The sequence below is a fragment of the Telopea speciosissima genome, chromosome 7, assembly GCF_018873765.1.
Source record: "Telopea speciosissima isolate NSW1024214 ecotype Mountain lineage chromosome 7, Tspe_v1, whole genome shotgun sequence".
Classification (NCBI taxonomy): Eukaryota; Viridiplantae; Streptophyta; class Magnoliopsida; order Proteales; family Proteaceae; genus Telopea; species Telopea speciosissima.
The window spans coordinates 53,409,624-53,422,944 of NC_057922.1; the positions used below are offsets into that span (position 1 = coordinate 53,409,624).

The 13,321-nt window shown below is 38.0% G+C and overlaps 1 protein-coding gene across 1 annotated transcript; it reads left to right on the forward strand.

Moving 5' to 3' along the window:
• The first annotated feature begins 2,027 nt into the window (after window positions 1–2,027).
• Window positions 2,028–3,251, forward strand: LOC122668684 (F-box protein CPR1-like). Its single transcript, XM_043865219.1, has 2 exons — window positions 2,028–2,624; window positions 2,814–3,251. The coding sequence occupies exons 1-2, from the start codon at window positions 2,049–2,051 to the stop codon at window positions 3,204–3,206; spliced, it is 969 nt and encodes a 322-aa protein (XP_043721154.1). The 5' UTR covers window positions 2,028–2,048; the 3' UTR covers window positions 3,207–3,251.
• The last annotated feature ends 10,070 nt before the right edge of the window (window positions 3,252–13,321 follow it).

A 13,321-nucleotide genomic window follows, 5' to 3' on the forward strand; every position in this document is an offset into this window, starting at 1 on the left:
CTCATATTGGATATTTACTCATATTGGATATTTACCATTTTATCATTTTGAGTCCCGTCATGAAGAATGTATTATTTATATACTATGTAATACATAAGTTTTGATGGGAAGATATCATGGTTTTGAGTATGTATGTGACGGGTTGTTGAACAGGGATAAACATCGACTGTTATGTTATTTATTTTATCATTTAGTTTTCGTTACTCTGATTTATTATATTATAATCTCTCCTGACCATTTATGTCCTGTGCGGTGTGGACGAGTTAGCTTAACTACTGCATCTGTGATCCTTGTGGTAGTGCGAGAGCATATTTGTACGCTCTGATCACAGATTCCGGTAGTTCAGAATTCAGGGTGTGACAAGATCGTTGGTTAGTGCTTTCATTAATAATATGTCTCATTGGAATTATCCATCTCTATTTTTAACCTTACCAACTATAATGGTTCATTCAATCATTGATATTCCCATCTCTAATATTGATGATAGATGGTGGTATAAGCTTTCTAAGGATGGAAGATTTTCTACTAAGCTTGCTGCTAACTTTTATGTTCTTCTGTATCCTCTTCACAGTCTCCTGTGAGCTCTGCCTGGTGGCACTTTTTTTGGAAGCTTCGTCTTCATCCTAAATTAAAGTGTTTTTTTTTTTTTTTTTGGCATTTTTTACATGCAAGAATTCTGGTCAAAGCGATTATTTCGAAATGGATACCGATTGATCCATATTGTGTTTTTTTGTGCATCATGTGTTGAATCCATCTGATATGTGTTTCTATCCTGTGAATGGGTTAAGCGGATCTAGGCTGCAAGTCTGATTGGGCACAAGGACAGAATTCGTCTCTTCCTCTTATTGGGAAACTTTATGCTCTACTACTTTTGTTGCTAGGCAGCTAGACAAACAATCTCTATCGTGGTTCTTTTCTGTTGTTATTATTATGTGTTATTTTATATGGTGCCTCCGAAACAAAGTGGTCCATGGTTCTTCGAAACTTGACCCACACTAGGTCCCCAGGAATGTTTCTAAATGGTTGTTGGATTTATCTATTTCTCCCTTCACCCCTGTTATTCTCACTGATGTATTGAATAACTTTAACTTTAATATTTCTCTCTTAGGGTCTCGTAGCTTTTCTGTGTCACACTATCATGTTTTGAAGTGCGTAGGATTTGTCGACTCTATTTTAAACAGATCACGGTGGAGTTTTTGGTTTTTTTGTTAGCAGAACGTATAATTTTGATGGCTGTAGGATAAACTGACACATGACAACTTTTGGAAGCCAACATTACATGCATTGCTAGGGGTCTGGAGTATACTAACCGTTTGCACATTACTCCTCAAGAACTATAGAGTGCTCACAATGAGGTTTTGCAACTGCTACCCGCTCCAATTGCAACTCCTTGGCCGTGGCTTCACATCCCTTCTCTTTTATTTATTGAAGTCTCATTCTACTATTATTTTGTTCAAAGAATGAACTAATTCCTGTACTTCAAACAACAGCTGTCTAGTGCAGTTGGTGAACTGTAGGGAGCATGGATTTAAAAATCAGAATTGGAATTTGTTAGAATCGCCCGATCTAGGTTGTGAATAACCGATGTTGATTCCAATTAACACCCCTTCAATCTCAATATCCGAGTTTTAACCGAGTTAGGCCAAGTCCAATTTGGGTTGTGGATTTTTGTCCGATTTAGGTTTGAGACTTCGAGACTTCAAGAGCACGACGATGTGCTACTTACAACTACTAATGCTGCAATTCTAATGGAAGCCCCTTTCTTGCTCCTGCAACTCTCGAACTAGAGGAAGGAAAGAGCGATACCCACCCATCCACCCACGGAAGAAGCAAGCATGGACGGGAATGCCATTCTGGGTTCAGTTTATAGGGTTCAGTTAACAGCAAAAGGCACCTATCGTCTTCCGCCCTGCTTTCCTCACTTCCTCTGTGCTGACTGTGGAGTGCTGCTTGTGTAGTCTCATTTTATTTCTTCTCTTCGAAGGAAGCCCTAGTTCCTAGCCATGGGAGAGAGTGAATTGAATGAGAAGATAAGAGAAGAAGAGGCAATGCTAACCAAGAATCTCCCCGAGGACATCATCTTGGTCATTTTTTCAAGGCTTCCGGTGAAGTCTCTTTTAAGGTTTAGGAGTGTATGCAAACTGTGGTATGCTCTAATAACCGATCCTGATTTTGTTCAAATGCACCTCAGCAGATCCCTTGCAACCAATACCAACCTCATCCTCATTTTAAAGAGATACCCAAAATTCTTGTATGTGGACTTAAATGTTTGCAAACAAGAAGCGGCGGTAGAACTGAATTGCCCGTTCAAGTCTCCAATAGGATACCGTATATTGGCTTCCTGTCACGGCTTACTATGTATGTTCGACGACGATGGCGTTGTCTCTGATTTCCGAAAAGAAGAAGTGTACGACACATTTCTTTGGAATCCATCTACAAGAACGCATAAGAAGCTGCCCTTTACGCTTGTAGAGTTTCCCATTAATTCCTACTATGCCCATGTCACTGCTTATGGGTTCGGTTACGACCCTACCACCGACGATTACAAGGTGATAAGGGTTTTACAGTTCTATCCTCCTGATGGTTTCTTTGATGACACTAAGTACATTGTCTCGGAGGTGAAGGTCTACTCTCTCAGCACCAACTCATGGAGAAGAATCGAGGACATTCCCTTCCTTAGCATCGAACTCAGACTTGGGGTTTTTACAAATTCTGCTTTTCATTGGGTTGTATATCGCAAGACGGGAGTCATGGGATCCAACACTGCCCCCAATGTGATTGTTTCCATTGATGTTAAAGATGATGTGTATTGAGAGGTGCCACTGCCCCATTTTGTGGACGATAAGTTTCACATGACTATCGGGGTTCTAGGAGGACAACTCAGCATTCTCTGTAACTTCTCCGAGGTCTGTGTTGAGTTGTGGGTGATGAAAGATTATGGCGTGAAGGACTCTTGGGAGAAACAGTTCTCGATCGAACAACCATCGGTATTAGGGTATTTTGATGAGTGCATCAGGCCTATATGCTATTCAAAGAAGGGTGAAGTTCTACTTGAGACAGGTCCAGGGGTGGAGAAGTGTTCAGGAGCGCTGGTGCTTTATGATCCCCATAAAGGAAGGGCTAGTAATCTTACGCCTCATGACAGCAGGCATATAGTAAGCATTGGGAGTCTCATTTCACTTGATGCCAAAGATGGAGCTGAATAAAAAAAGAAGGAAGAAACAAAGGTAATTTGGTAGAGCAGATTTACACTTTAAGCTAGCTACTATATCATGTTTACAATTGTTCCCTCCTTGTTAGTTTGTGTGTTTACACTCTTGCTCTTATAAATTATAGTTTCATCTAAAGAATTCCCATGAATAATTATTCCATTCTTGCAACTGTCTAAAGTCGTAATGCAATTAATAAAAGTTTCTAGCTGTTTGCATTCAAACTAAAGGAAAAGTAGGGTGAAGACATGAATTGTCTTTCCTTTGTTAGCACTAAATACTAATGCACTTGGGTGATGAGAAAGGGGCATATAATTTATCTGTCAGTTGTGAAGAAAATTTTCCCCACATAGAGGGACTGCAGGAATAGAATTTGTGAAGCCAAACCTAATAGTATTTTTCAGTAGGCTTTTTTTTGAGTTGTGTGTGCTGTCTTATACTCCTTTATGATGGAAGTTTGTCGTCACTTTTTTTTGGAATGTTTTTTTAAACAAAATCTGTTCTTAAATTGAAATTACATTAGATATCCTATGTGCTTTTAGGTTGTTAGCTACATTCTATGTGCCTTTTTTTTAATTTAACACAGGTGGGTACAAATGTGATGATCTACCACCCCTATTAACAGAGCATACTGAAAGTGACTCTTTCAGTCATATTATTTAGTTTAGTGATATTTGGACTTGATGATATCGAATAAACCTGAAAGGTGCCATATACCCAGGTGTATGTGTGTATCCAGAATCAACAAGATAGTATTTTCCTATAAAAGCAAACATATAAAGTTGAAATTTCAAGTGTCATTAATAAAATAAAAAAAAGAGATAGAGCCTACTAAGGATGATGTTAAATGCAATAATGCATTTTCTAAAATTCAGGATGAATATGGATATTGAAAACTGTAATGCATTTTCAATTCCAAGAAGATTGAAACTACGCTTTCTTTCTACAAGAATATGCTGCTAACATACACATGGAAGATAAAGTTGAGTAATGGTGACCTCCAGAAAAAAGCATGATAAAGAAATCCAAAAGTCAAATAACAGCCACCAGAGACAGAACTTTGTCTAAAGTCTTAAAGACAACAATGAAGGCAAAGTATATTATATAAGATTAATTCAGTTTACAAATCTAAAATGATAAATCTATGAACACCAAATGTTTTAGTCTGTTCTCTTGTTGAACAGGGCCCAACCACTAGTACTCCTTTCTAGTAGGATGGGGTGCAGCAGGGGCGAATGAAAAAAACAACAAATACAACAAGAAGGACAACCCCTTAAATAAATGAGTTGGTACCGAAACACCAGCTTGAATCAAGTAAAAGAGAAATGCAAAAGATTTTCCTTCATTAATAGGTAGGGCTGATACTAAAACGAATAGATGAGCCTACCAATTGAATCTCTCAAGTCTTTAGCTCCTCAGCCCTTCTGCTTTAACCAATTTCAGCCAACTGATTGGAACCATAGAAGCCAAATCCCCAGATAAAAGAAAAAAAAAATTTGGTGGCATTCTTAAATCAAATAACCAAGGTTGTGATTGGTATGCATTCTAAGCTTAGAACGCATTCTGAGGTAATAAAATTAGTGTTTGTTATCCATTTTTGTACTTGGATCTTGGAATGCATCAGAGAACCGCGGCCAATTCTGGAACGCACCATGTAACCCATTCCATGTTCTAAGACAAAATGAAAATGCCTTGTTTTAAAAAGCATGGGGAGTGGGTTCCTCCACTTTCAGGGGCTGGAGTCGGTGCCTTGGTGGGATCTCGGGCAAATCTGCAGCGACGGCAAAAGTAAATCTGTGAGTAGCGCAACATTCGCCACACGAGAAGAGACGAGTAGAGTCTGAGACTCCTCCGTATGGTCCAACACAACAATGCCATAGGAAACTCAGGCGTATCAACCGAAGAATCAATGAAACGAAGAGGATTGATTTCTTCATTGTTTTCCAAGATCAACCAAAGATGGGATGGGATGGTTTTAAGGATGGATATGTGATGGAGAGTAACAGTAGAAAAGTGAGAAGGTGGAAACAGTTTGGACTCATGGAGAGAGTTGTGAGAGTGACGCAACCAACTGAATCTACAGAAAGAAATTAATTATGAAGGTTTAATAAGGTACCTCTTCGAAAGAATCGAAATAAATGTAGATCTGAAGCCTTGGATTGGCGATGAAAAGGGAGAAAAAAAGGTTTTAAGAACTTTAGATGCAATGCGGTGGAAGTAAAAACTAAATGCAGGAATCAAATACCCAGATTTTGTTCTTATATGTATATAATAATGGAATTGATTGAAGTTGAGAAAGAGAGAGGAGTAATTCTGAATACGAAATTAAGAACTTTTGGTGGAGTATAGTGGATGCAGGAGGAAATAGGGGAGAGGATCCAGATATAAATATCAAATGCTGAATTGAATTGGCGAGTTTTGAATCTCTCTGGAGCCGAACAATCAGGAATCGTGAACAGAGAGAGGTTAAATTCTCGTGCAGATTTTGCTAATTAACCGCCTCAGCAAATTTTACCCATGAGTTTGATGAAATTCTAAAAAAAAAAGGTTTTGTATTCGTCTGTGCATTGCTGTTGTTAATTTTGGATGCCCATGAGGTGTTCGATGAAATACTTAAACATTCTTAAATAAATAATGCTTTTAAACTAAACATGTACGAAACAGTGTTTGCATTCTCAGCTAAGAATGCATTCTACGTTTTCAGAATGGGAGCATTCTCAAAGTGGGAATGCATACCATAGTTGTCATGGCGTCGCCCTGGCGTCCTGGTGCTGGAGAGGGTTGCATGGCGACCTACGCCATGGCGTCCCTCTTTGATTTCTTCTTCCTGTCTCTCTTTCCCTCTTCGATTTCTTCTTCCTGTCTTCGATTTCTTCTTCCCTCTTCAATTTCTTCTTTCCCTCTTCGATTTCTTTCGATTTCTTCTTTCCCTCTTCGATTTCTTCTTCGATTTCTGAATTTTCTTCATAAAACTTGAGAAACAATAGAGAAAAAATAAAACATGGCTTGAGTATACATCTATTAACACATTAAAAATAGAGAAAATAAAAAATAAAACATGGTCGACATGCTCGCCATGTCGATATATCAACGTGACACCCCTCCACCGACTTGGATCGCCGTGACGCCGTGACAACTATGATGCATACCAAACACAGCCGAAGCTTTCCAATCTCAATGAACAATTAAATAACGAGAGGAACCAGAACCAAAACCCATAAGGGTAAATTATTTGACGAGGAATTCCAGTGAATGAGTTCCATTTGGAAAATTGAAACGCCCAACAATCCAAGTGAAAACGACATAGCAAAAATAAATAAAAAATGAGATAAGATGGAGAAAAAGAACAGAGAGATTATTGATTATCCTTGACTGTCGATTTGCATGAGCCTTTTCTCGACTATTCTGTGCAACACCTCCTCCGTCGAAACACCAACCTTGCATTGTCTAACCATTTTCAATGAGCTCAATGGTGAGAGAGAAAAAATAGAGAGACACGAGAACATTACTACAAACCCTAACCATATATATATATATATATGGATGAACATTACTACAAACCTTAATTAACCAAATAGAGAGATGTTTTTGCCGGATTTCAAACCTTTTCGTAGTAACCAAAGAGCTTGTCATAGTAACCAGAGAGAGAGAGTCCATGAGGAATGTGGAGCATTTTTTGTTGTAGTATCTTGTTCGTTATATAACATTACGAGAAATGAATAGTTTGCTCATCAAAAGAGCCGTTTTTTAGCCTGTGCTTATTAAAGACCGGCGCAAAAAAGAATGGATGGAATTTCAATTTTGAAATTGAAACGGCTTCCCACCTATTTCAGACTTTCAGTGAAATTTGATTTCTCTTTCATTGAAATAAGATGTAGAAATCAAACTCATATAACTTTCGAAATAAAAATAACCCCATGAAATTGAAATAGAAATCATGCCAAATCAGCCCTAAAGTAGTTTGGAGTAGGCTTACTTTGAGGTTTTTGTGCTGTCTTATACTCCTTTATGATGGAAGTTTATCGTCACTGGTTTTGGGAATGCTTTTGTTAACAGAATCTGTTCTTTCAAATTGCATTAAATCTCCTATGTGCTTCATGTTGGTAGCTACATTCCATGTGCCTTATTTTTAATTTAACACCGGTGGGTACAAATGTGACTCTTTCAGTCATATTATTTAGTATGGTGATATTTGGACTTGATGATATCAAATATTCCTGAAAGGTGCCATATACCCAGACGTGTGTGTGTATCCAGAATCAACAAGATAGTATTTTCCTACAAAAACAAACATATAATGTTAATATTTGGACACAATAATATGTTTTTTAAAACTCAGCATGAATATAGATCTAGAAAACTGTAACGCTTTTTCAATCCCAAGAAGACTGAAACAACGGTTTCTTTATACTTAGTTTTATTTTTATGTTTTTAATTAAACCGGTCCAAAGCTGGTTTGAACCATTGGTTCAATTTAAGTGACTTTAGTAGTTTTTCTTTTAAGTGTTTAGTTGGGTTAGATTGGGACTCTGTTTTGAGTCTATTTCAGTTTCCTAGTCAGTTTAGGTTACCTAATAGGTTAAGAATTGGGTTAGGTCTTTATTTTTTAATGTAGGAGTCTATTTTTGATTCTTTTATATAAGGTTGTAAGGGGGGGGGGGGGAAGCATCAAACACAAAATTTGATTAATGAAAAAGCTTTTGCTGCTCTCGTCTTCTTCTCCATTGAAGATTTGTCTTGTGTTTGATCAAGGCTGGTGGGATTGGTGTTTGATCCAATCGACACCTTGAGGTGTGAAGCCCGAGTGGTTCGTTCAAGCTCTCTTGTTCTCCATTGCTGCTACATTCAAGTTCTAGTTTTTCTTCAAGGATCTTCAATCAAACAAGCTATTGTCCAAGTACTTCTTCAACAACAATAAGTTTGAATCTGACCCAACCCTAGCCATTCATCTTCTAATCCTCTAAACAATAAAGCCCTAGAATTCCCTCCATCTCTAAACCTTCCTCCACAATCCATTCACTGCCCACCCATTCCAGCCGTAGGAAATCTACCAAATTTGGACCGAGTACTCCCCTCCCTCTAAAGGAAACTCAATTCAATTTGCAGCCCAAATTGACTGGCCAAACCCTAATATTCCACCTTCTCCCTTCTTACAAAACCCTAACTCTAGACTCCAATTCTGTTGCTGATTCAATTTTGCAGTGTTAAACCCATCAAAACTTAACCGGACCCTCACTGGAAGACTCCCCTACATCAACTATCCCTAATCCTACCATCTTGACCCCACTAAACCCTAACCCTAATTTGATCAAAATCACTTATTTTGACCTAGCCGAACTACCCATCCAAGAACAGATCCTGGTTTTTGGCTTCTAGTTGGATTACATCCAATCTTGGACTACATTACTGAGTTTAATTAGGGTGGCTGCAGGGACTGAGTATCTTAACAGATTTAAAAAGGTGAAATTGTAAGGGGTTGGATACATGCTAACCTGCAACAAAACGGTGCTGCTGTAACTTTGAGGTTGAAGATGAAGATAGATAAGTTGTAGATCTGGAGTCCCACCAGCCTACCAGCCGTAGGAGTCCCACCTAGGCCAATCTGCAGGAGTCCCACTTGGATTTGCTGAGTCTCACAGCACTTGTATCTCACCTGGGTTTCTCATAGAGAGGATTTTTCACAATGTTCTGGATGCTGTAAGCTGTAACAGCAACCCACGAATATTATTATATAAGGAAAGGGGGGGGGGGGAGAAGAGGCTGTTGTTTATTACTTCAAAAAGTATTAAATGCACTCTTAGAACTCCAAACAAGAAAAGAAGTTCCAATACATTGATCCTATCTCCCATACATAGAAAACAATACTTAATACATTGAACCCCACCTCAAAATATAGAAAACATAAACCAAGAAATTAATTAACTCTTGAAATTCTAAAAGACACACTAAGAATAACAATCAATTGCTCAAACAAAAAAGCCAAACAATGTATTGACAGCAATTCGATGGACAAATTTTCAGGTATAGTGCTGATACAGTAAATCGCATCACAAGATATCACACCATTAAACCATTTGAACAAGTTTCACTATAGGCTTATTTCAACAGTGGGACTCGAAGTTGGAAGCATACAAATGATTGAAGCCACTGAGCCTCTACACTCCCGATTAAGAAGCAAATAAAGAACCACAAAAATAGATCAATAAACTTAAGAATCAGTAAAACCAGGTAGTACAGTCATATATTCTCCTCTAAACATTTTCCAAAATACACTATACAAAATTACTGATCACTGGACCATGAAAATCATTTATGAAAGCCAAGCAATGGATAAATCATAAACAAAAACGATTATAGAACACGGTAAACAGAGCATGATTTAAGTACACCATAAAAAGAAAAGGAAAAAACAAATCTTGGTTCAAAGATCAACGAACCGTTTACTCAGGTGTAAGGGTATCAATAAGAATTTGGAACCGGAACCGTCCTGCTAAAACCCGGAACCAACCCGTCCCATAACTAAATAGGATGGTTCTGGGAGCTGGTTTTGGGACCGATTATTAAATGGGACGGAACAGTTCTGGGACTGGTTTCCCAACGGGTCCATAACCGAAAGCCCAATAAGGAATCGATTAGAACCGTAACCGCTAGGACCTATTTAACATGCCTAAAATACTTATTTATGATTAGTTAATACTTAATAATTATAACTTATATAAGAGTTATATTGTAATTATAAAGAAAAACTAAGGGTTATCAATTATTTTGGGTTTTGTTCAGTATTTGTATTCTTAAGAATTGATGTTTGATTATTTTATGCTTAGAAATGTATTCAATTATTTGTATGCTTGGGATATTTATTTGTCTACTTAGGAATTTTGTAATTTTTGAATGTTTGAGATTTTGACTGCTTAGAACTGTTAAGAACCGAAACCTGACTGTCCCATTATTAAACAGGACTGGATCCAAGTTTTGGGTCGGTTCAGTAAACAGGACAGTTCTGGGATTGACCTCCTTGGGACCGGAACCAGGAAGGAACCGTCCCATTTGACACCCATGCTCAGGTGACCACAAAAAAAAAGAATCACATAATTTTGGGGATTCTAGGGTTTGGGGTTGGAAACAGAGAGGTAGCGGTTATGAAGAGATATCGAAAAAGAGGTGGTACACACTTTTGGGGCTTTGCATAGCCTTTAGAAGAGCATGAAGAGAGGGGAACATAATGCGGATTGGAGCTTCACAAAGCCTTTCTTCGAACCTTATAAGAGCATTTTGAGAGGGGAAGATAATGCAGATTGCAGAGAATGTAATCTCGTTTTCAATGAACAATGGAATAGAAGAGAGAGAAAGAGAGAGAAACCCATTAACCCAATTGAAATTCTTTTCATAAGAACAATAACCAGGGGTGTCAATCTGTCAGTTTGGATTGGTTTTGGCTTGGTTTCACCGGTTTTGGTGTGAGAATGAGTGAGTTCAAAACATGATCCAATAAGGGTGCACCGGTTTGGATTCGGTTTGATTTTGATTTCTTATCGGTTTATTATCGATTTCGTTTCGGGTTGGTTTTGGTTTTCCATATAAATATATTTAGAAGTATGAAAAAAAAAAGTGTTTTTATGAATTTCGGACTGGTATCGATTTCTTATCAGGGTATATTGGTTTGGTTTAGTTTTCCTTTTTTTTAGTTCGTTTTGGTGTCTTATCAGTATCGATGCGGTCCGATTTGGGTTCGGTGTCGGAAAACCCCAATCATTTCGGTTTCAGTTCAATTTGATTTTGGTCTATTCGGCTCGGTTTTGTCGGTTCGGGATAGGTTTTGACACCCCTACATATATCCTACAAAAGCAGTTATAAGGGTGCAACTTGGGCCTAAAAACCTAAGCCTGAGCAATATAGACCATTGTGGACTAACCCTTGGATACCTGACCTACCATTGTGCACTATCCCAGGGATCGCATTAGAAATAATCTGTACACCAGGGTGGTCTATTTGATTAGTGGTTCTTCTTGGAATATTTGTTTGATCAATATTTTATTTCCCTTCCATATTGCTTCTTTGATCATAAAGATCCCTCCCTCTCCCGAGCATACATTGTAGGGATTCCTTAACATGCATCATTTCAAAGTCTGAGAAACTGTTTGCAAAAGCTGTAGCATCCAAACTGTGAAGCAATATAGACCAGTTTAGAAATGGTTTCACTAATGGTTCCATTTGTAAATGGTGACACTTTTATTGGAAATTGGGCATACACCCAAAATTTAAGACATTTGGATGGCGAGTTTGTCATGCTGGGATCCCTACAAAAGGAAGAATTGCAAAATGGATTTTGGATGATTTAATGTGTGTGTTTTTTGTGAGTAGGAAAGGGAAACTGATTGGCATTTGTTCTTCTCTTGCCCTCTCATTAAAAGAATTTGGGCTGCTGAGGTGTTAGGCATTCGGACAGAACACTGGGCAAACACTTCCATCTTGTCCCTCTTTATTTCCTTTTTCTCTAATGGGAATTCAAATGTCTCTTCAGCTTCGGAATGAAAATGGTTCTATGGTTCTTTGGTGTTGTTTGGGACCAGGGCAATCATATCCTTTTTGTGGGGTAAGGTCTTCAATATGTTATTCTCTCTAATGTTCATCATTGGAATCAGGTTCTTAATTTATCTCAATCCTTTCCTTAATGCTCCTATGTTCGGTTCTCATTTATCTCATAATGATGCTCTGCTTTAAAGTATAACTTTTTTCTAGATTTTATTTCCAATGTACCAGCTGAGGATCATGCATCTCTTTTTGTGAGTGGTGTGATTATTTTGCAAACAATTGTTTAGCGAGTTGGGCAGTTGTATTATGTTTGGATAATCAAGTGGTTTTTGTGGGAAACTAACTATGATGGTGTAGGAGACCGTATGGAAGCAATAGCGTGGGGATTATTTCAAGGTCTTCAAGAAGTTCAAGTTTGAGGTATCAAGAAGGTGGAGATCAGAACAAATTCAAGCAATCTGATGGAGCTACTAACTGAATGTAGCCTTGGAATTTTTTTGGCATATTACTTAATATTAGTACCTTTTTGAATGTCTTTAAACTGGGTTTCTTGGAAAATTGTGGATGAAACTGATTCTGCTATATCCTTTGTTCAGGCCCTAGCAATCAAATGTGGTACTCTTAGGTGTAAAGGGGCCATCACTGAAAATATTTGGGATTTAACTGATTCTGCTATATTTTAGGTTCATCTTGATTCCCATTTCTTTAGCCATCTTCAATTATTCCTTCTACTTTAGCTTTTGATGCTGTACTATCTTTCACATCCCTTTAACCGTCTATGTTCGATGAACTTTTATTTTTGCAACAGAGAAGCTCCTATCTGATAAGATAATCATGAAATTGGTATTATCATGGAGGGGACGGTTTTGCTTCAGTAACGGGGAATGAGATATATGTTATTGTCGATCATGATGGCGATGTGATGGGTATAATAAAAAGAGATATATTTTAAACATTTGTCCTAATAGATTAATAATGACAATGATTTCGTGGGGTTTCCTTCTCCTATGAAAAGGACAATGGTCTCTATTGGTGGATAGTTTGATTTGTTGCGGCGGGTGGATGAGATATTCTTGTGGTTGACGTTTTGAACCTGTCTATTGATCCAAATCGGTTGGGATTAGTCAGAATTGATTGAATCAATCTATTCATGATTTTTAAAACCGTGGTCATACACTCCTTAAAAGAGGTGTCTGGCAAGCATTCACCACCAGCTGATATAGCTGACCGTATTGGTGAGGAATACCGATTCCTTGAACCATGCCCCCATCTCCAGCCCCCCACCAAGGATTGAAATATTCGTATCAGGATCTGTATTGGTCTCTGCCGATATCGATCTGGATTGATCGGCCGGGATTGATTGATTTCTATCCTTACTTTTCATTAAATTGATTTTTTATCATTTTACCTTTGATTCGATATCGATTTTGGATCCAAGATCGGACTGGTATTGATATCAGTCAATTCCGATCCGATCCCATGGATCCCTCATTCCATGCCCCCGCCTAGAATAAGACATACAAGTTCAAAAGTGGGAATATTATTTGTAATCATCAACAAAATTGACATCAAAGTAATGA

Coding starts and splice junctions, on each gene's coding strand:
- LOC122668684 (XM_043865219.1), top strand. CDS start 2,049: ATGCTAACCAAGAATCTCCCCGAGGACATCATCTTGGTCATTTTTTCA. Junction 2,625..2,813: donor ACATTGTCTCGGAGGTGAAG/GTCTACTCTCTC, acceptor GATGTGTATTGA/GAGGTGCCACTGCCCCATTT.